The sequence below is a fragment of the Strix aluco genome, chromosome 3 (assembly GCF_031877795.1).
Source record: "Strix aluco isolate bStrAlu1 chromosome 3, bStrAlu1.hap1, whole genome shotgun sequence".
In the NCBI taxonomy this organism is placed as follows: Eukaryota; Metazoa; Chordata; class Aves; order Strigiformes; family Strigidae; genus Strix; species Strix aluco.
The window spans coordinates 66,694,686-66,714,538 of record NC_133933.1 but is presented as its reverse complement, the minus strand read 5'-3'; the positions used below and the strand labels follow the sequence as shown (position 1 = coordinate 66,714,538).

General features: G+C 43.6%; 1 protein-coding gene across 13 annotated transcripts in view; it reads right to left on the bottom strand.

Moving 5' to 3' along the window:
- The window catches only part of NHSL1 (NHS like 1), a 185,491-nt gene that overhangs the window by 46,744 nt on the left and 118,894 nt on the right, over window positions 1–19,853 (bottom strand). For 10 of the 13 annotated variants that reach the window (XM_074818931.1, XM_074818932.1, XM_074818944.1 and 7 more), the window contains exon 2: window positions 6,390–6,542. In XM_074818931.1, coding sequence (XP_074675032.1) covers window positions 6,390–6,542 — 153 coding nt within the window. Of the gene's footprint in view, window positions 1–6,389; window positions 6,543–6,627; window positions 6,678–8,961; window positions 9,457–19,853 lie in introns of those variants that run through there. The other 3 variants (XM_074818941.1, XM_074818943.1, XM_074818946.1) reach the window with 2 other exon arrangements.

The following is a 19,853-nucleotide window of genomic DNA, read 5'->3' as shown; positions in this document are numbered from 1 at the left end:
AGAAGTTGATTTCTCTTTTCTGATTTTACAGCTCTGAGGCCTTTCCAGAACATATGGTCTACCCCTAGCCTTTAATGGTCTTTTACTTCATTAAGGCTTTCGGTTGGTGGGGAGCTCACATCCTGACGTCTCTCTGAACCTGAACCAGACCTATTGTTAGTAAAGTGGTTCCCCCCTATTTTGCAGCTCTTTAATGAAACATAAGATTATTTTAAATCCATAATCTTCTCAGCAGGATTATCGACTAGTAGGGCTGACCCTAATATTGCTCATCTGAACAGTGATCTGGCAGATGCACTGAGAAAACAAAGGCTAAACACATACCTGTCTGGAGGGTCTTGCAGCAAGACATAATAGAGGCTTTATGAGTAACTACTTAAATCCGGTTTTATTTGACAATGCTAACCAGATGTCTTCTGGAAAACAAATCAAGTGTTTCAATCACTGCTGCTTAAATACATTCCTTGAATTTGGCCAACAAAGCTAAACAGAAGCTACAGTCAGCCAAATCCAGCTCTTCTGAAGATGAGATAATAAATGAATCATCGCAGACATTGGAACAACGAGCCCTATAGTATATACATAGCCTGAATCAACACAATTACCCTGGGGGGAAAAAGGCACAAAGTACAGGCAGTTGTGCAGGAAGTCTCCGCAGCTATAGTCTGAAAGTCAGACTGTTCCCACTATTCACAGCTACACCTTCCTCAGTACCTACCTGACACCTTGTTATCCACTGGAAAGGACAGCCAGGCCAGGCAGCCCCCAGCAGTGTGCAACAAGACATTGCCCGTCGTCTGCAACTGGAACTGCACAGAAAGTGTGTCCACAAGACCCTTCAGGAGCTGGCTATCTCCTGACAGCCTGGTATCATTTCAGACTGGCTGTGTTTGCCCTTTAACATTGACATTGTTCTTTCATCACTTCCCTTTATGCCTGTTGTCTCCCAGCTCATGGACAAGTGACAACACACAACAGTGGAGCCTGTCCTCCCCCACTTTTTTCTTTTTTAAAACCAAAAGTGCTCTATCTGCTAATTGTTGGAACTGGAAGGTAACTGCGCCTTGGAAATCTGGCTACATATGCCCTGCTCTGGCTCCCATCACAGGAACTGACTTAATATCCATGTTTGAGGGAGAATACAGGATAGCTCAAAAAATGCAGACACAAAGAGAGTTCAGGTGTGTGACAGGAACATTTATTTCCGTTTCTTCACTTCATCATAGCTTGCAAGATTATATGAGGCCAGTGCATTCCAGCTTACTTTAGGGTTTCCTTTTAGGACACTGGACCTACACCTGTGAACACACTGCTAATGCTGCAAACCTGTCCAGAAGATAGACAGGCACACTTATGATATGCTTCAAGAACTTAAGCAACACTACAACAGTGCTCTGTCTCCTCCCCATCTTCATGCTTCATACCCTATTGCTTGTCATTTTCAGATTATAGTACAGTTAGCAAAATAAGGATTAGTCTCAATTTACTTTTTTTACCAAACATTTGAGTCACTGTTATATACTACTGCTGTTGTATCTGTCCTCCCAGCTGAAGACCACTGTACTTTAGGGGCTTCTTCAGACAACAGTCTTTTAAACCTTTCTTCAGACAACAGTCTTTTAAACCTGACTATGGTACAGAGCAACAAGCCGGATCTGTCAATGCACTGTGTCAGGGACAGGGGCTGTTTTATGGTACTACCCTCTTGACTCTGCTTAAGCTGTAGGAAACACTGCAGTATGTGGCACTGCCCTTTTACCACAGATAATGGTCTGCCTTAAAAAAAAACAAACCAATGCCACTCTGAGAACAACCTTAAACTCACAGCTCTGCTACTGTCCAGACCAGACTCTCAGAGCTGGTCCAGACGCTCAGTGGACATTGGCAACATGAGACTAAACACGCCAAGCAGTCCTTCAGCCTTGGAGCAGAGCACACAGTGCAAGGGGACAGGATTGATTTGAGGACCTTGACCTCATGCAGAGCCTCGGCTCTTCCTTCCCATCTGTCTTCTCTGACACCTATTTTCACAACTTCCTAGGAGGAAACAGTGACATGGAGCACAGGAGTCACTATCTGAACGCCTGTATGGTGGGAAACGCCTTCCACAAGGTGACTATGAAAACAAGAGGCCATGTAAGACAGGCTCTCAGGAAAGGCCTGTTAGAGTGGCTTGTCCTGAGGGTAAGGAAACAGGCGCCTTGGATGGCACATGTCACCCCATCTGCTCCAGCAGGCACTCCAAGTTCCTGGCTACTTCCCCAAAGAAAAGGACAGCCTGTTTTATCCAATGCAAACAAAACATTAAAAAAAATGGGATCTATCACCACAACCCAAGAACTGAATCATTTTCTAAATGTTTAGATCACATTGCAACGGTACCATGACTGTGAGGTGCAGCTGATTTTGCTCTTCTGCTCTAGCCATCAGATTAAGCCACTGAGAGCTTTTATTTAAAATGTAGTAATGTACCCTGGGTTAAACATATCAAGCCACTGATTTTAGTCAATGACAACTTTAGATTTTAATATAAGTTACATAAAGCCACTTCAGTTCTCAAGAACACATAAACTGTGCATCACAAACTTTTCAGCTTCCAGGTCCTTCATTTTCTAATTCAGATTACTGGACAACACTGCTTTTTAAAACTTAAGGTGGCACCTGAGCACCTGCATCCCTAAAGAAGGATAAATAGCTTTACCTTAGCTATGAACAAATTTGAATGCAAGATCTCACCATTTATACTTGAAAGTACCTTCATAAAGAAAAAGCACAGTATTTCCCCTTGATTTCAAAAGGGTAAAAGGCTAGTTCATAGGTACAAAAATCTAAAAGATCTCCCCATGCAACATCCACCATCACATGCTGTATCCACTTCCACAGTGTGATATGCAGAGGACATTTTAATATATAATATACAAAGTAAAATAATAAACTGCACAAAAAAATAATGAAAAAAATCTCTTCCTCCTCCAAACACAACACTGCTTCTTGTAAAGGTATGCAGAGCATGCCGAGATCACCAGGCAAAGTACTTGATTTCTCTCAAGACAGGTTAGATATCATACATTTTAACAACTCTATCCCTAACTTTTTATTCTTAAACCACTTTTAAGAGTAAGCACCGATAATAGCTTTTCTGCTCTTTAAATGGTGCTTAAAAGTTTATTCTAGACAACAGACAGCTTCCTATCTATTTCACTAGATTTTTTTAGCTAGACCCATGCTGTCAAAAATTTGCTGTTAAAATTGTACCAGAATAAATAGGTTTGACCTCGTGGTGTCTTTAAAGCTAGCCAGGATTTCATCTGGTTCATATTAGATGGGTGAAAACACCTTGACAGAACGGAATACCTTGCTTGAATTATTTTGAAAGATTTTATACATTCAATAACTTTACAGGTGGTTTAAATGACTGTTGTGCTCTACAGGTTAATTACTATTTGTTACCTAAGTTTTATACTTACTTTTCCATTCACTGGGGCGAGCAATGAATGCAGTAACAAACTAATAGGCTGCAATCAAGTTGCTGTGTACAAGCAACATCAGATATCATGATTCGAACAAGAGGAAAACTTTCAAACGGGTGTGTTTTAATGGTCTGAACTACAGCTACTAGCTCAGCCCTCAGGACCACATCATCAGGTTTGAGGGGACCACCAGAGGTTATCTCTTCTTTCCCAACCTCCTCTGAAGGTAGGATTAAATTTACACAAACCATTTCTGAGTAGTGTTTCTCTCACCTATATCTTAAAACCTTGAATGATTTCATAGCCCCAAAAATTTATTTCAGCATTTCAGTATCTTTACTGCAAGGAAGTATTCCCTCTTACCAAACCTAAGTAGTTCTCCACTGCCGTGCACATCCACGACTTCACCTCCAACTTACCACAAAGAAAAAATTAATTTTGCTTTTTTCTACTCCTTTCCAGTTTGTACAGATGGTTTTTGGAGAATGGGAGGATTCATCCCACTGTTTCCTGCACAGAGTACAGCACACCTTGTCATCCAACATTGTTCATTCCCCACCACCCATGCAGCACGTTGGGTCACATGCAGCCATTCTACTGCACACGCTTCACCTCCACCAATGAATTTGAAACACAAAAAGATGTCAAAATGCAAGCTTCATCATGAGGTCAAGAAATGCAGAATTAAAGTTCCCATGATAGCCCAACGGTGCTTCTCATAAGACCACTTTTCTTCAAGGTCTTCTATGCTATAATCACATAGCACTGAATTTACTTCCTACCCACTAAGAAACTTTGGAAAACTCTGTCTTTTCTAAAGCAACAGGTGGAAAAGCAGTTTGGCTGTTGTCACAATTACATCACAACTTCAACAGCACTTTTACACTGAATGAAACTCAGCTCTGGCTACAGAACTTTTAACCCAATCCTCCAAATGTGATCAGAAGCATTGGCATCTTCCTGATTTCACAGTGCTGCTTGAAGCAGCAGCAGAGTAAAACTGATAAAACTGATAAAACTTTAGTCAGTGCCTCTCTTACTATGCAGAACCCCTACAGGCAAGAATGAAATTACTGAAAATGGTGTTAAATTCATGCTGTAGCTACTCAGCTACAGGCCACAGCAAGGAGTTATTTTAAAACTGCTCTTAGGGAATAAACATGGCCCAGGGAAAGTGCCTGAGGTAAAATAAACAAACAAATAAATAGTAGAGTTTTGTTGACTATGTCAGCAGCTTGAGGTCTGGTGAAGGCATCACAGTTCCTTCTCTCTCTCTCAGTTATTACCCTGAAAGCACAAAACTGAAATCCAGTTCATTACCAAGGAGTCCTACATCATGCGCACAAGCCAGTTTATTTAACACATATAGATAATTGGTAAGTTGTAGTAGTCTGAATAGATTTTGTTTTATAAAGACCAGCAGCTCCAGAGAAAAATCCCAGCAGACAGAAATAACTTCAGGTGTATAAGCTGCAGGAAGCAGTATATATTACTTAGTTTCACACAAATATATTAGATAGAAATGTATTGAAAAAGAATATGAAACTGCAGTACTTTTCTGATAAAACAGAAGAAAATCAGAGCAGCATTTTAGCCTATGATGTTTTCTTTGATAACAGTCCCAGAGAACAGAAAAACAGAAGAATGAGTAAAGTTTACAAAAAGCTAACCAGAAGCAGTATACTTTTTAATCTAAAGCAGGCAACTATTTTTCTTTTGTAAAGAACTGGTAAGTGTGTCTGCAAGGGAACAGTAAACATTTCAAGGCTAAAGGGCTGCACAAATGCATTAATCCAATAATAAGTGTAGAGGACACACAGGCTATCTGCTGAGCCATGCACAAGCTAATAACACTGGCTGTCAAGACTCCCCTATTAAATGATAACAAAAGGCACCTAGTAAGAGATGGTGAAAATCAAATAACTGGAGAAATGACAAGAGAAATAAAATACAGCAGCCAAACACTTCTCTATTCAGACATACAAAATAATGTTTTCTGCAGCTTTAAAAAGCAGAAATGTCGTTGTTAAACAAAACAAAAATTACAATGTTCTTTTAAATCAGGTTAACTCTGCAAAGTATCAAGTACCTGCAGTTCCTGCTGAAACAAAAAGGGACTTGAAACAAGTTGGCTCTTTGCAGGGTAACCCCCTTTGTTAAATAGCCAATGTAAAGAAAAATCTAGGTTAACCGTTTCCAGAACACAGACATTCAGCTGTAACTTTAAACTTTACTTCTGGCCCAGGGACAGATGTTCTGCAGTCCTCCCTGTTGGCTGCCTGCCTCTGTCCTCATGGCTGCACTAACACAACACAATGCCTCCCATGCCAGACTGTACGGGTACAGCCCCAGTGAAGGTACTAAGGGTAGAAATTGGTCCTTAAAAATACACTGCACCCTTCTGCAAGAAAACACTTTCACTACTGGAAGAGTCCTTGTGAGTGTCCTCTTCCCCATTTCCCTTCTCTGCCCTCCGCGCCTTTTCCGACCTCTCACAAGTAGCCACATCCCTGGAAATGACACTGTACAACAACAAAAGAAATCACCAAATGAAACATCTTTGATGTGCTTCTTACACTAAAGTATAAATGGAGTTAACTCAGAACTTACTGAAACTGAAGATACTGTTTTGGAAACACTGCAAAGACTAAATGGAAATGGCCAAAAGACACAAGATTTTCCCCTTTCTCATTCTAGAGTGCTCTGCCAGGTAACACGTTTTCTTGTCTCTTGATAGCAAAAGCATATTTTCCCTATACCTACATTTGAGTGGGTAAATCCCACTAACATTCCTGATGTGCTGCAGGCAGAAAAACAAATAAACTTCTTCCAAAGCCTGCCATTTGGATACGTTTGCAAAGACTCTGGCAAAAACTGCTGTCCCTTTAGGACACATCTGTGCCAGCAGTAGCATCTTACCTCTCAGTACTGACTTGAGGTTCAGCTTGGCTTGTCGGTGCAGGTCCTCCACACAAGGTGGTCTTGAGGAGGGCAGGAAGACATTTTCCTGCTGGTGCCACGGAGCAGTGTAGTGCACAGTCCATCTACTCTCTTCATCTAGGTTGGAAACAGCTGCAGAGAGAGACAAGAATAAGAAAATTAAATGCTACAGTAGACAACTATACCATGAAACCCCACATGTAAGTTTGTCACGCACCATCTTAAAACAAAAAAGATTGTTTGCCACTGTAGTCCCATCAAAACACTCTCTAGAACTTCACTTCCATGACAGTTAAAAACCCTCCTCTCATTTCTAGTCTAAATATATGTTATGTAGGAAACACCTTTCCCTCTTCCCGTGTTTATTTACTCTGTATTACAGAGTAAATACAATTCCCCTGCTGTATTTATTCTGAACTTGCAACTCTGTGTTCCCGCTTCTAGCTTCCAGTCTTCACAAACGAGATCAGTTTCCCGGTCCCCTGATCCTGCCAGGCACTGTGTGTTGCAGGATAGCTTCCTCTTGCTCAAAGGTGACCCTGGGAACATGACAGTCGCTATGAGAGATTACGACAGGTTCATTTGTATGGGGAAATAACCTTCTCTGACCTCACGCTTGCTCAAACCAGGAACAAAGATTCCAGTGAAGCCAATAAATTAGCTACTTTCCATCGCTGTGAGTGGAAAGCAGATCTGGACAACAGCAACTCCCTGGGCAAACACTGCTCAGAGCACAACAACACTGAAGAGGGATTGCTCTGGCCACCTCTTCTCAGCCAATACACACATGAAAATAAAATACAGACCTTGCTCAAGTTCAAAGTTCCCTACAGACAGTCTAGCAATGAATCAGCCAAAGCACATATTGCTAAGATTTGTTTATCATTTATGCTTCCCGAGAGACAGCCATTACCTTTTGTTTAAAGTTTATCATCAATAAAAACTTCTACAGTTGAATGGCCTTATCCCTCCACCCTGTAATAACAGGAAAAGGGCAGTTGGGGTCATATTTTATGATTCCCCAGGCACCCTTTGGCCTTCAGCCAGCGTGCTGCACATCTTTGCTTTTAGCTCTCCAAAGCAGACAGAGCTATTACAGCTGTGCTGGCTCCCAAACACCTGCCTTTGCTGCCAGCTCTGCATCTTCCCTTCGCTTGCCTTGCTGCCTGGGCACTGGTCGCTGCTGTAGCATCACTTCATGAAGTTTGTCTAATGCCTCTGTGGTAGTTGAGGGGTGTGTAAACTGAGAAGCAAAACGAAGGCAACAGCCTCCTGTCATCTGAAAAATGACTCTCCCTAACACCACTGTGCATCTGCCAGGATTATTCAGACAGAAATCATCGGCACTCGTTAAAAGAAAATAAGCTACGCTTTTTGCTTCAAAATCTATCTACAGCCTAATGCTCAATGCCTGTTTTGTCCTGAAAGACCTTGAGGTGGGGAGGGAGGTTCGTAACTGCCTTTCGTCCCTTTTTTAGATTAGTATCAGACCTCGAAAAAGGTTTTTGAAGACTTTTGATTGGTCTCTTCATCTCTGAGGTGGCTTGGTCCTGTGTCCCCTCCCCTCTTGCAGACATATTGGCTGCAATGGGGCAGGTACACATTCAGTCTGTGCCTGCTTTTCCCGTCCTTGCTAACTAAGAATCAAACCTAAATCACAACAAACTGACAATTCACCACCTACCTGGATACAACACCAATCATCCCAATATTACAGAAAAACTGATAGGTATAGCCAATATCCTGCCCGAAAAGCGCCCCTTGCCATCCCCAGGCTGAGCAGGCAGGCGGGGAGGGGAGTAAGGCTGGGGGAGGAAGAGGAGGGAAATCCCAGCCGCCAAGCCCACCGTCCAGCTGCAGTCCCACCATACCAAAATTAAAGTTTACTGCTCATCAGAGCGATGGGCATCAAAACTAGTCGACACAAGGGCTGTGCGTATTTGCCGACTACTCTCTCTAGTGCAACCTGTCTACCCTCCCGAATTAAATGAAGAATCGCGATTTTAAAAGCCAGTCTGAAACTAGAGCATCTTTATAAAACACAGCTCGGCTCAGAGCGAGCTTTCTGTCGGTACCTCAGAGATAGAAGCCCAGAGCTACACATGCACTCAGCAGCTGCCCAAGCGGAGACAGATGACTGACAGACGCCAGGAGGATGCCTCAGCACACGACAGGATACCTGCACACGACGGCAGGTGACACCTATGCACGATGGCGAGTGACACCTGTGCATGATGCCAGGTGACACCTGCGCACGACAGCAGGTGTCACAGACAGGCTCAGCCTTGTCACCCAGCTGCTCGTTTCACACTGAGAAGTTTGGCTCCTTCGAAACCACCACGACAAAGGACTTCAAAAGCAACAGTATCCCAAAGCAGAAGTCCTAAAGCACCTCATAAGGCTGCCTCCGCACAGTACAAAATACTCGACGAAGAAGAGTGTGAGATAAAAAGAGGCTTCAGGAAAGCAGGAGCAAAGCCGAAGAGAACTGCACTTTCCTGCAGGACTCGGCTGCCTCCCGAAAGGACAGCCAGCACGCACAACTACTTACTCTTTCTCTTGAAAAGTTTCATGAGAGATTTAAGCTTTGTGTTGATGAAAACCACCATTTTCAAGGTGTTGAACTGTGATCCTGGAGTTTAAATCCCATAGAAAGGAGCTGCAGAAAGGTGACTGTTTTCCAGATCGAGCCTGTTCAAACTCTGCACACCAAATTTCTCTTCTCCAGGCTTCTCCCCTCTGCCTTTCTTTCCTGAAATCACAACTTTAATTCTGTCTAGATCTTCCCGATGCACAAAACCACTTACAATTCTTTAGCCTGAATTTCTCCTCCTCGCATTTAACCTTGTGGGCTGAAAACAGCCAGTTTCAACGTATGAAACAGGAGGAAAAAAAGAAAAAAAAAAGTTAATTGGTATTCAAGTTTGCGCAGGAATAAAACTGGGGTTTTCTTGCTACCCATGCATTCACTCAGCCGTTCTTCTCAGCCTTTCCTCCGCTCTCCAAGTTTGGCTACTCCAGAAAGTCCTGGTTTGCAGGTGATCTCCCTCCTCCCCATCGCGCTGGCCGGCTCTGCCGGCGGAGCACAGGGAGATGCCGGCACCTTCCTCCCTCCCTCGCTCCCTCCCCCGGTCCCTCCCCGCCCTCCGCACCCCCGGTGCCCGCCCGCCCCGCCTCGGCCCTCCCCAGCCGCCGCCCTGCAGCCTCCTTCCAGTTGCAAATGTAAGTTGTATTTTCGTGCAAATCAGGATGCCAGGCTTTCCCACCGCTCCCCCCACCCCTTTTCTTTTTTTTCCCCCTCTCGCTCCCACTTTATTAAGGACCCAAGAGCTGCGTTTTAGCCGGCTGCAAGCTGCGGTCTCCCTGCAACTCCGGATCCACTGCTCCCCCCGCAGCACTGCCATTGCCTGGGACATCAGCCCACTAATTTTACATATTGAATTCCATTCAGTAACACTCCTAATTTATTCTTATTAGCGTCATCTCAGACCAGATACATGGAAAACAAAATCGAGTTACTTCTGGCTAATAGAGAACCTGTTATTCATCAAACCAAACTTTGTGCACAGAGATGAAACAGCCCAGGTTTTTGAGATGCGCATTATATCCTCATGCCTTACAAAAATACATCCACGGGTCCACAGCCAGCCTTCCTAGGAATGAACTGCAATTTTGCAGAAGTTAAAGAGAAAATGCTAAGCACCAAAGCAATGTGCTCAGCAGGGCATGCCCTTCGCACAATGTTCGGGCTCAAGAAGCAAGCCCTCCCTCACAAAGCAAGCTTAGGGAACCCCCTCGGGTTAACAATGAAAAGGATTTTTTCCTCGGGGAAAAAAGAAAAATGCCAGCAGCAGGGGGTTCAGACTGACCCCAAAGCTGCAGCAGGATGCGGCCTCTGGAGCGCAGCCTGTAAAGGCAGATGTTCCACGGGAATGTCACTAGAGATTCACCAAATGGCTGAGACTCGGCACTGCGCAGAACTGACCATAAACAAAGTGCCTCCATCATTGTCTGAACACACTATTATCAGCATTTTATCAGTATTTTCCAAACCCAGAGATTTTACAGTTACAACACAGGTTTGACACCAAAACTGCCATTAGCAGCAGGTCTCTCCAGCAGCTGCTGGTCCAAGAGATATCTTGACTTGCTCGCCTCACCCACTCATCATTAAAACCGCTTTAAACACACACTTGCTGGACACATGCTGGAGGCGAGTGCAGAATGACTCCATTTCGAACTCCAGCAGGGTTGCCATCGAGAGCAAAGCCAGAAGGTGCTAACTCCTTTTTAGTGTGGTGGTGATCTTTTCTAGGAGGTAGGAAGTGCCTCTAGAAGTGGGACGGGGAGCTACCATGCATTTGCACAGGAAGGGTGACAGTTTCAAGCCAGCATGTGAGGGAGACTGGCCTACTTAAACTGAGACACATTATCCCCAAAGTCTTTATGGCACCTCACAGAGGCCTGCAAGCCCTGGGAAGCAAGACTGTGTTCCCGTTTGATGGTCAAGCCCCTGTGTATCAACATGATCCTGGGTACTTTGGATGGCTCAGGGAACCTTTCCCTGTTTCACCGTGGGCTGCAAGATGTGCCAAGTGCAGCGCTGCTCTTTGTTATTGGATCCTCAGCCCACCTTGAGGGCTGAGCATTTCTCCTGCCTAAGAACAAGAGCTTAATCACTGTCCTCAAGCCCTGATCGCCAGTATGGAGGCAGCTATTCAAACCCAGTAACAAACAATGTATAAGATGATGTCTGCCTTTCACCCTTCCCTCCCCCCCCATTGCTTCCACCTTCCCTCAGGTCATGCTGATAAAGAGGTCAAACATCAAAAATGGCTATCATGAGGAGAGAAGCACCAGCTGGATACTTGTATCTGCATCTCTCAGAGTCTGCACTAGGTCAAAGACAAAAAACTCTTCACCACTTGAGACAAACTCATTGGCTTCCATGAAATCCAGCACGTCGTCTCAATCCAGCTTTTTTAAAACGCTTTTCCTGTCACAAGAAACTGCCACCACATTTAGCTTCTAATGGCAGTCCTCTTAGAGCTGAAAACATGAAGTAAGCATGCTTCTCCACAGCCTGCCTCTCTACATTGGGAAGAGAAGGAGAAGATGAGGCAGTTTGAGAAAATTTATATTGTAGTCACTATGCAAACTGATAAAGGACTTTAGCCTCCAACACTGCCAATCCAGCAGACAAAAACCACAGAAAACTCCCCACCAAACAACAACAAAAACCCCACCTAAAATTACCTTGATAGAAGGTAATTACCTTGTTGAAGCTGGATAAACCCAGCATGAACAGTAGGTGAGCACACACTGGGATATCGGTTCTTCAAAAGCCAATGACTCAGAGACGGCTGGTAGACTGAGGAGACCTTGGTCTGTGGCATATTTCCTACTTCCCCTTGGACAAGTTAATATTAACCCACCGCCTCAGTTCCCACATCCTTACAAGCAGGGATCACACTCACTTGCCTCTGCACAAGGACACTATCACAAGGAATACAGAAAATACAGAGAAGACTTTCAGCAAATGCTAATTCTCACTTCATACCGGATGGGATTGTTAACTTTGGTTACAAAGTTTGGCCCTGAAGAAACTCCCTCCTTCAGTCAGAGACCGAAACAAAGAAAATGAGAGGCACCAGATGCAGTGCCAAAGAGCACGCTCAAAATCATCAATGTGTAACACACTAATTAGCAAAACTGTGTCTTTTTTAAGTTCACAATATAATAGCTTTTAAACCCCAAGTGGTTAAACTGATTTTAATTTCCAGTAGAGGCCATGTACATCAGAAGAGAAGTGAACATGAGTAGCTGCCTGTTCATGGCGTGCTTGAAACACTGCAGCCATTCCTTCACTTCTCTCCCTGCTCTCTCCCCTCTTTAGAGGGGCTTTCCAGCTGACCTGCTCTGCGACGGCCATCTGGGACAGCCACCCCTCCACATTCACGGCAACATAAAACATCGGCGCCTGTGAAACAATCTGGAAATATTCGGCTTCCACAGAAATATTTCCAGCCAGCCCTCTGGGGGAGGGGGGGGCTCTCCTGTCCAGCCGCCATTAACAACCCAATGCCCCAAACCTTGCACCAGTGCACAAGATCCGTTGAAGAAGTTGAGACTTTATAAAAAGGCAAATGTTGAAAAGGGATGTACTTGCGTTGCTCGTAACCACAGCCGAAGCAGCTGGGACACTACAAATCGGTGAGAATCAACTGTTCTCCTTCCCACTGCTGTTCATCAGCCTATGCACACCTGCAGTTATGAAATTTAGGAAGTACTAACTTAAAAAAACAAATAAACCACACGAAGAGTTAAAGCAACCTACTCCTACTCCATCCCACAAATCAAGACAAATTTTACCACTTATTTGCATGAAGGAGAGGTAAACCCAGCACACTTACCAAGTTCACAAAAGGAATGATGCATCAAACTACTAACACGTATCATCATCTCAAAACCTGAACTTTAAGTTGTAAACCTTAGCAACTTTATTCAGACAATGGAAAAACCCTCCATTAAACAACTGTATAACATTGATGATATTTTAAGAGGAAAGAAAAAGCAAAACCATACAACTGATCTGGGAACTGCACCACGAGAGCTCTTCCAGTGAGTAAGCAAAAAGGAAAGTAGAAACGTTGGCAAGCAGATGTACATAAAACAATTAAATCGATGCCTTTTATTTTTACAGACACGTCAGACACTCACTTGAAATAAGTTTCCACTGTGCCACCCTCCAGCAGCTCACACGGGGAAGAAGCTGTTGGAGGGCAGTTTTCAGAGCATGTCTGCAGGACTGGATCAGCGTAGGACATGCTCGGGATTGCTCCCTGCCACCCCCGTCCGCCCCCTCTGAGCAGCTGCGGTGTCTGGAGGGGAGCAGCTATAAAACCGACCCCCCCGAGCACCCCCTCCCCAGGCTGTGCAGAGGCACCCAGGCGTCTGCAGGGCGAGCCTGAACCCAAGGAGGGTCATAAAACCCTTCCTGCAAGTCACAAGGCTCCCACCTGGCTCAGACTGACACCACCCGGCCTTGAAAGCTGCACCTTTACTTCTAGGCGAGACTTCCGTCATTAAGAAACACCAAGCACCTGAGATAAGAAACGCCGAATGTCTCAAGTGTTTTCAAAACTTGTGCCCAAGCTTTATGCCTGTCCTGGCCACCTTCACCCACTTCAACCACTTGCTAGTACTTAAAGGGAGTCGAAGCCACCCCCACAGACCACAGGAGTCAATAATTTATGGTTAGAAGGGGTTTCTTCCTCCCTTAGAGCCAGTCCTGGCTGCCCCTCTCCCGGCATCTTTCAGGAGAACAAAAGTGCTCCCTCCACAAAGGCTGTCCCAGGCAGCACCGCATTCAGCTGCCCTCCTGTCTCCAGCTCGGCTCGCTCACAATGGACTCTTTCAGGGCAACCTCGGCCTTGGTGAAGCGCGATACTTCCCCAGCTACTGAAAAATTACAATTCATTAAACCTGGGATCAGGAAGAAGAGGAGGAGGATGCACAGGGGAGAGGGAACAAAGGAGGGAAGGTATTTTATCCCCAAGCCACCACAAAAGCCAAGAAGGACCCATGCCCCTGGCTCCGCACAGGCAATCACAGAGCAGGTATTGCTTTAAAGAGGGGACCCCGGCAGCGCCCTCCTTTATTCATGCTCATAGGGATTAGGGGTGCAGGCTCTGGGAAAGGGGCTGCCCGGCGGGGAAAGGGGCAAGAGGGAGGAAGATGAGAAAGAGAAGCAGCACAACCTAAGCCACAGAGGACAGAAAAGCAGCAGACTGATTGATCTGATGATCCTATTTAGGTCACAGCACAATAAAGCTAATTCATTCCTTTGACAATTCAAAACATCTTTCCACAGGATCCTCTGTCATGCAAACACATCACCAGAGAGAAAAGGAAGCATTTGGGCAGGGCTGTCTGCAGACAAAGCAGCAGTTTCTTTTGGTTAGAGCATCTCCCCACACACTGTAACTGCAGGCAGGAGAACAGAAAACATTTAGTGAATGTGCAATTTTGTTCCATGGTTTTGTTTTAAATTGCAGGGCACAATCCTTTTTCCTTTGGCCATTCCTGAACCTCAGCTAAGGCAATGTCAGCTCCCAGAAGAATACTTTTCTCTCTCCCTAGGAAGACCCTTTTAAAATGCCACCAGGAAATATTCTCAATTTAAATTCCAAATCCACTTCAATGCTCCTATGCTACAGCTTATCCTGAAGAACCGATCAAAAATGGCTGCAGCAAGTACGTTAGTCTGCAAAATCTTGACTCTTATTTACCCTAATAATGCACCATAGAGAAGATGCTTTTCTTCTAAAGTAGTGATGGAAAAAATACCAGGCAGACAAGTTTGCATAAGTCTTCTCATCGATCCATCCTGTAGGACTCAGCGTGAAACCAACAAAACCAGACTGCAAAAATGCCATTTCTGAACTTCTGCCCCGAAACCATCTCCCTGTTCAGCCTGTAATTCCATCTTTGGCAGCTGTGCACTTGTGGATCCCCACTAATATCCAACAGACATCTCCAACCAATCGCAGTCTGCATTCTCCTTATAGGCGTCCTGAAGGGGACACGCTCCTCACTCATTTCACTTATTTAAAGGTCACAGAAAGAATTCTTGTAGCCTATCTCTATCTCCCTGCCCAACATTGCTCTTTGGCATACTTTTATTTATATATGGATTATCCTGGTATAAGGAGTTGGCAGATTCTTCTTTTTTTCTTTTCTGCTGACTCTTAATAAACTCAGGGTGAGACGCATTTAAGCTTGGAGACATCCTCTCTCAAAACTAGGCCAGTACATCCTCTAGTTTCCTAAGAACTTTGCAATCTATAAATGCAAAAAATGAAACTCCTTGGAAAATACCAATCTTCATATGCTCATGCCAAAATCAAGCACCAAGTGCTCACTCACTGTTCTCACTCAGCAACTTGAAAAGAAGTTTTGGTTTTTTAGCTAGAAACTTTCAAAAACTTCACCTGAAAATGTTATCTGCACAACACAATTGTAAAACGGTAAGTAAAAGCTAAGGTTCATAAATAATTAATAGATTTCAGCAGTTGGGACATTTGGTGTTGTCCCTAAAGCCCTAAGATTTTTGACAAAATCTGAAAACCTGGGTATGTTCCAATTAGATAATGGCACAATCTGCCCTGAAACAATAATATTGTCCAAACTAAAGTAGGGCATCGAGACCATGTAACAGTCACCTAATAATTACGTTGCTGCAGGATTCAGCAACCTGTTTTAAGCTCCTAAGGAAACAATTGAACCAACATCCACACCACAGCATCTCCAGAGAATGTCTTTGGCTGGCCAGGGGTGTGTGGATCTCAGACATATCAAATACCAATAGATTCTGAAAACAAATTTTAAGATGATATTTGTGTGGTCAGCATCTTCTTATTAGAAGTTCTCAGTAAAGCCAAATGAAAGGATAACCTCCTAAATTCATACTGCTAATCGTTTGAACTTTCAAAATTTATAATGTGGATACCAACTTAAACTTTTATTATCACCTGTTTGATTAAAAGTGTCAGAAATGAAAACATCCTTGTTACTAATCATATGGAATCTAGCAGCCCAAACCTCACAATGAGCTGTGGTCAGACAACATTAACAGCTGAATAGTTGCATTTCTTTGAATTGCTGGCAAAATGCATCTACCAGTTTAAATAATGCTACTGTGAACAAGGTGCCTTCCCACCAAACATCTTCAGAAAGCACCAGTGAGCACACCAACTATCATGAAGTATGTGGGGGCACTAAACAAACAACAGGCATCACCATCTACTTCATCAAAAGGTAATCTACGAAAAGATTAAAAAATGGGAGATTCTCTCTTCTTCCGCATCCAGTCTGCCATTTCCGCCTCCATTCCTGTCAGAAAGGGAAAGGAGTAGATCCCTACTTTTTTCTACAGGATCCCTACTGTAGATACCTATACTTTTTCATATTTTAGAAAAAATAGTTATTCCCTGCTGTGGCTGAAGAACTTCAGAAAACGGATCAAACTGTAAAGTTGTAACACGACAAGGGGTTTAACATACACCATTTAAAATGAAAGGTAACATTTTTAATTGCAAAAATGTCTCTTTGGCATCCCTGGTTTCCCCACTTAGCACAAAATGTAAACTGCAGAAAAGTTTGTATTTCATTGTAGCAGTATAAGTTGGAAAAATTGGAGGAAAAGTGTAAAACTTGAGACAGTTGATGTTAGTTTTAAAAATACTTCTTCAAGTACTTTCACTATTTCTATCTGAAAACCTTTTAAAGTGTGCAGCTATGGCACCATCACCCCCACCCACTTCAGCTCTGAACAGATCACATGCTCTGTAACCTGACATCATGACTTCAGAGTAACTTACTGCCAGTGGTGAACTCTCACTTGAAGTTAACTGAAAGGCAAGCATGCATCTACAATTCAGATCAACACTGCTTATGATAAAACTACCAATATATTCCTCAAAGAGCTTCTAAATGTAACATCCTGCCAATAGGAGATACACTGCGACTCAGAGATTTCCAACACTTGATAGGAGACTGGAGACAACGCACAAACAAATACAGAAACGACCATGCAGAGTCTAAAAATAAATTTCTATGCAGAAATACCATGGGTTTTCCAGCCCAGACAATAAACTTGCAAGAATCAACTGTCCTGTCCCACTCAGTCATTCTTGAAACTTCCCAGTAGCTGTTATTAAGAAAACAGTAAGAACAAGACAAAGAAATATCAGTAGTTAACTACTACTAAGCAAACAACCCTGTCATCTCAAGATAGTTGATATATCACTATGTATCCCAGTGGCTGCATTTTTAAACTATACACAACAACCCACATTCACCTTTGGGTCACAGATTTGTCCAGAGGACTGTTAAGGGCTGACAGCTTGTGCTATTACAGAATTGGAACGGGACAGCATTTTACATCACAAGTTATTGAGAAGAGAGGAGGAGCTCGATTTAAAAACAGTCTGGAAGAGTCAGGTGGGAAACTTCTCACCGCCTCCAGGGCAGGGCTGACCCCTGGAGCAGAAGATCCAATTCAAACATAAAGAAGGAAGTGGGAGATCAGTAACATGGTCAATGTGAGTAACATCTACACCCTCAAGAAAACCAATCAATAAAACCACAGCTGTACTTTCCCAAAATTATTCCGAAGTCTGTAGTGGGCATGAAAAGTCTCTTCCTTTTTCCCACCTTTATGGATAATGACACAAGCAGTTGTAGACTTTGGCACCCTTTAAGGACACTGCAACGGAACACTGAAGAAACTTCAATCCCAGTCCACTTGAGTTAGAAGCGTCTCCTAACAGGATCCCTGCTTTGCCACCATGTCAGGAATAGTCTAAGATGACACACACCAAAACTCAATTTACATTTTTGTTTTTAAACCATGGCTGGTTTGAAGAACATAGTTGAAACTACAGCCATTAAAAACATCTGACACATCCAGCAATGTCTAATATTCTGTACAAAGCATACACCCTCCTCCAGGAATGAAGAAATTAAAACAATGTGTTCATATAGGCTTTGAAAATATTTCTTTTTATGTCAGGGCAATTAGCATCCTGCTCCATTTCAGATTAATTAAACCTAACAGAACAAGGTTAGCATCACACAGAGGAAAAAACCCATGCTCACCTTCAGCTACTGGACATAAAAGAGAGTCTTCTTTTCTGACACTATTAATTATTTAACCTAACATTGCTACCACCATCTGCCCGGGGACCTGCTCACATCTGTCAAATGGCAGCCCACTGTCCCTGGTCTAGCCGTACCATCATGTTTCTGGCAAACATCTGACAAACAAAAGGAGGGCCAGGCCCATTACAAGTTGATGCTGAGAACAACCATGAGGGATCATTCAGTTAGGAGAGAATCCAAACCTGCTTTGGAGATACTACCCAGATACAAGTTTAATTTGTCCTCCCAGGAAAAGATCATGAAACTGCAGAGGAACGGTTTTATAAACCTCTGTCGATGCTTTTGGGCAATGACAGATGCGCTCTGCAGCCCTTGTGTGTAAAACTTCACTGTTCTTAAACTCCTTGTCAAGCACCCAAAGGACAGCGGACAAATGACAGCACTGATCCAGAAGAAGAAAAGTTGTCTTGTAGTCATTGTGGCTTGGATCAGAAATCAGATGGTCAGGGGATGAGACCTTTGGGATGAGCAGTATGTGGCCACTGACGCCTCGCAGAGCAGGGAGCTGAGTACTCCCACGGAAAAGGCGTCACAGTTGGATAATTTGCCTTTCAACTGCAATATTTACAAGTTTTCCTCTCTTCTCTAGAAGCCTAGTCTCCAGTGACACCAGTTCATGCTCAGCTGATGGGGATGAGCAGTTACCAGCATAGTGAAAAACAGCTTCCAAACAAAAGCCAGGAGCTGCAGCCAAACAGCCACAAGCAGTGCTTTGGGGATTTCAGCCTTTAAATGAGTAATAGTCAGGCACAGCCTGACTGACTGCACACAGAAGACACGGGGAGGCCAGTTAAGTACACTGGAGAAGCGGCATCGTGGGGTTTCGCATTTATTCTCTTCCAATGACTCCAAGTCAAAACTGGTCAGTTCACAAGTCAGGTGCTGTTTCTGTAACTGCTGTAATGGCAGGCACTGCTTGCAGTCCAAAATTCAAGCTGTATCTTTCCAGTCATGCATCATCCCCATAATCCAGATCCCACTGCAGTGTATTACAGCACCAATTGAGATGTAATTACGATGAGCCACTTAAAGCATTTTTCTGATTAAAAAAACCCAAGAAAACAACCCCTCTGACCCAATTTCTGCTTAGGCATAAGAATGTCATGGTTATTGTTTGTTTTGCACCACATAAGCTTAGAATAGAGCAGATCCAATCTACTTTTCAACTGCTTATTAGTAATTTCTTTATTGTGCAATCCTTGTGTCTCCTTTTGTGCTTTCCAATACAGTCTGGAAAATGTTTTTAGGGGTTTTTTTTAACAATATGTTAATTAAAACAAAGGCTGTGCCTCCCTCCCCTTTTTTTTAAATAACCAATCTTTCCCAATCCCAGCTCTTCTGAGACATTTAGGAAATGCAAGCAAAATGCCATCTCTTGGCAGTGAGGTGGGACTAAGCCTTTAATGTTGAAATACTCACTTTAGAAAACCCAAGCAGGCAGGTTTATGCGACTGACAAGATTGAGTTCTCTAAATCACTGCATATTCCAGGTCCAGTCCCATGCTTCCTTTCACATAATTAGACATATTTCTATTTGATCTGCCATTAACTCATTGTTTCCTTTCTAAGAGAGCAATGAGCTGCCCTTGGGTCTTCTTCCTACCAAACCTGCTGACCCATCACCGCCTTAAAAATTCCAGCATGGGGCTCTGCTCACCTTCCTAAATGTGTGAAGGGAAGGAGAGAGCAAATGAACTCAAGGTAGACTTAGGGTGTTTT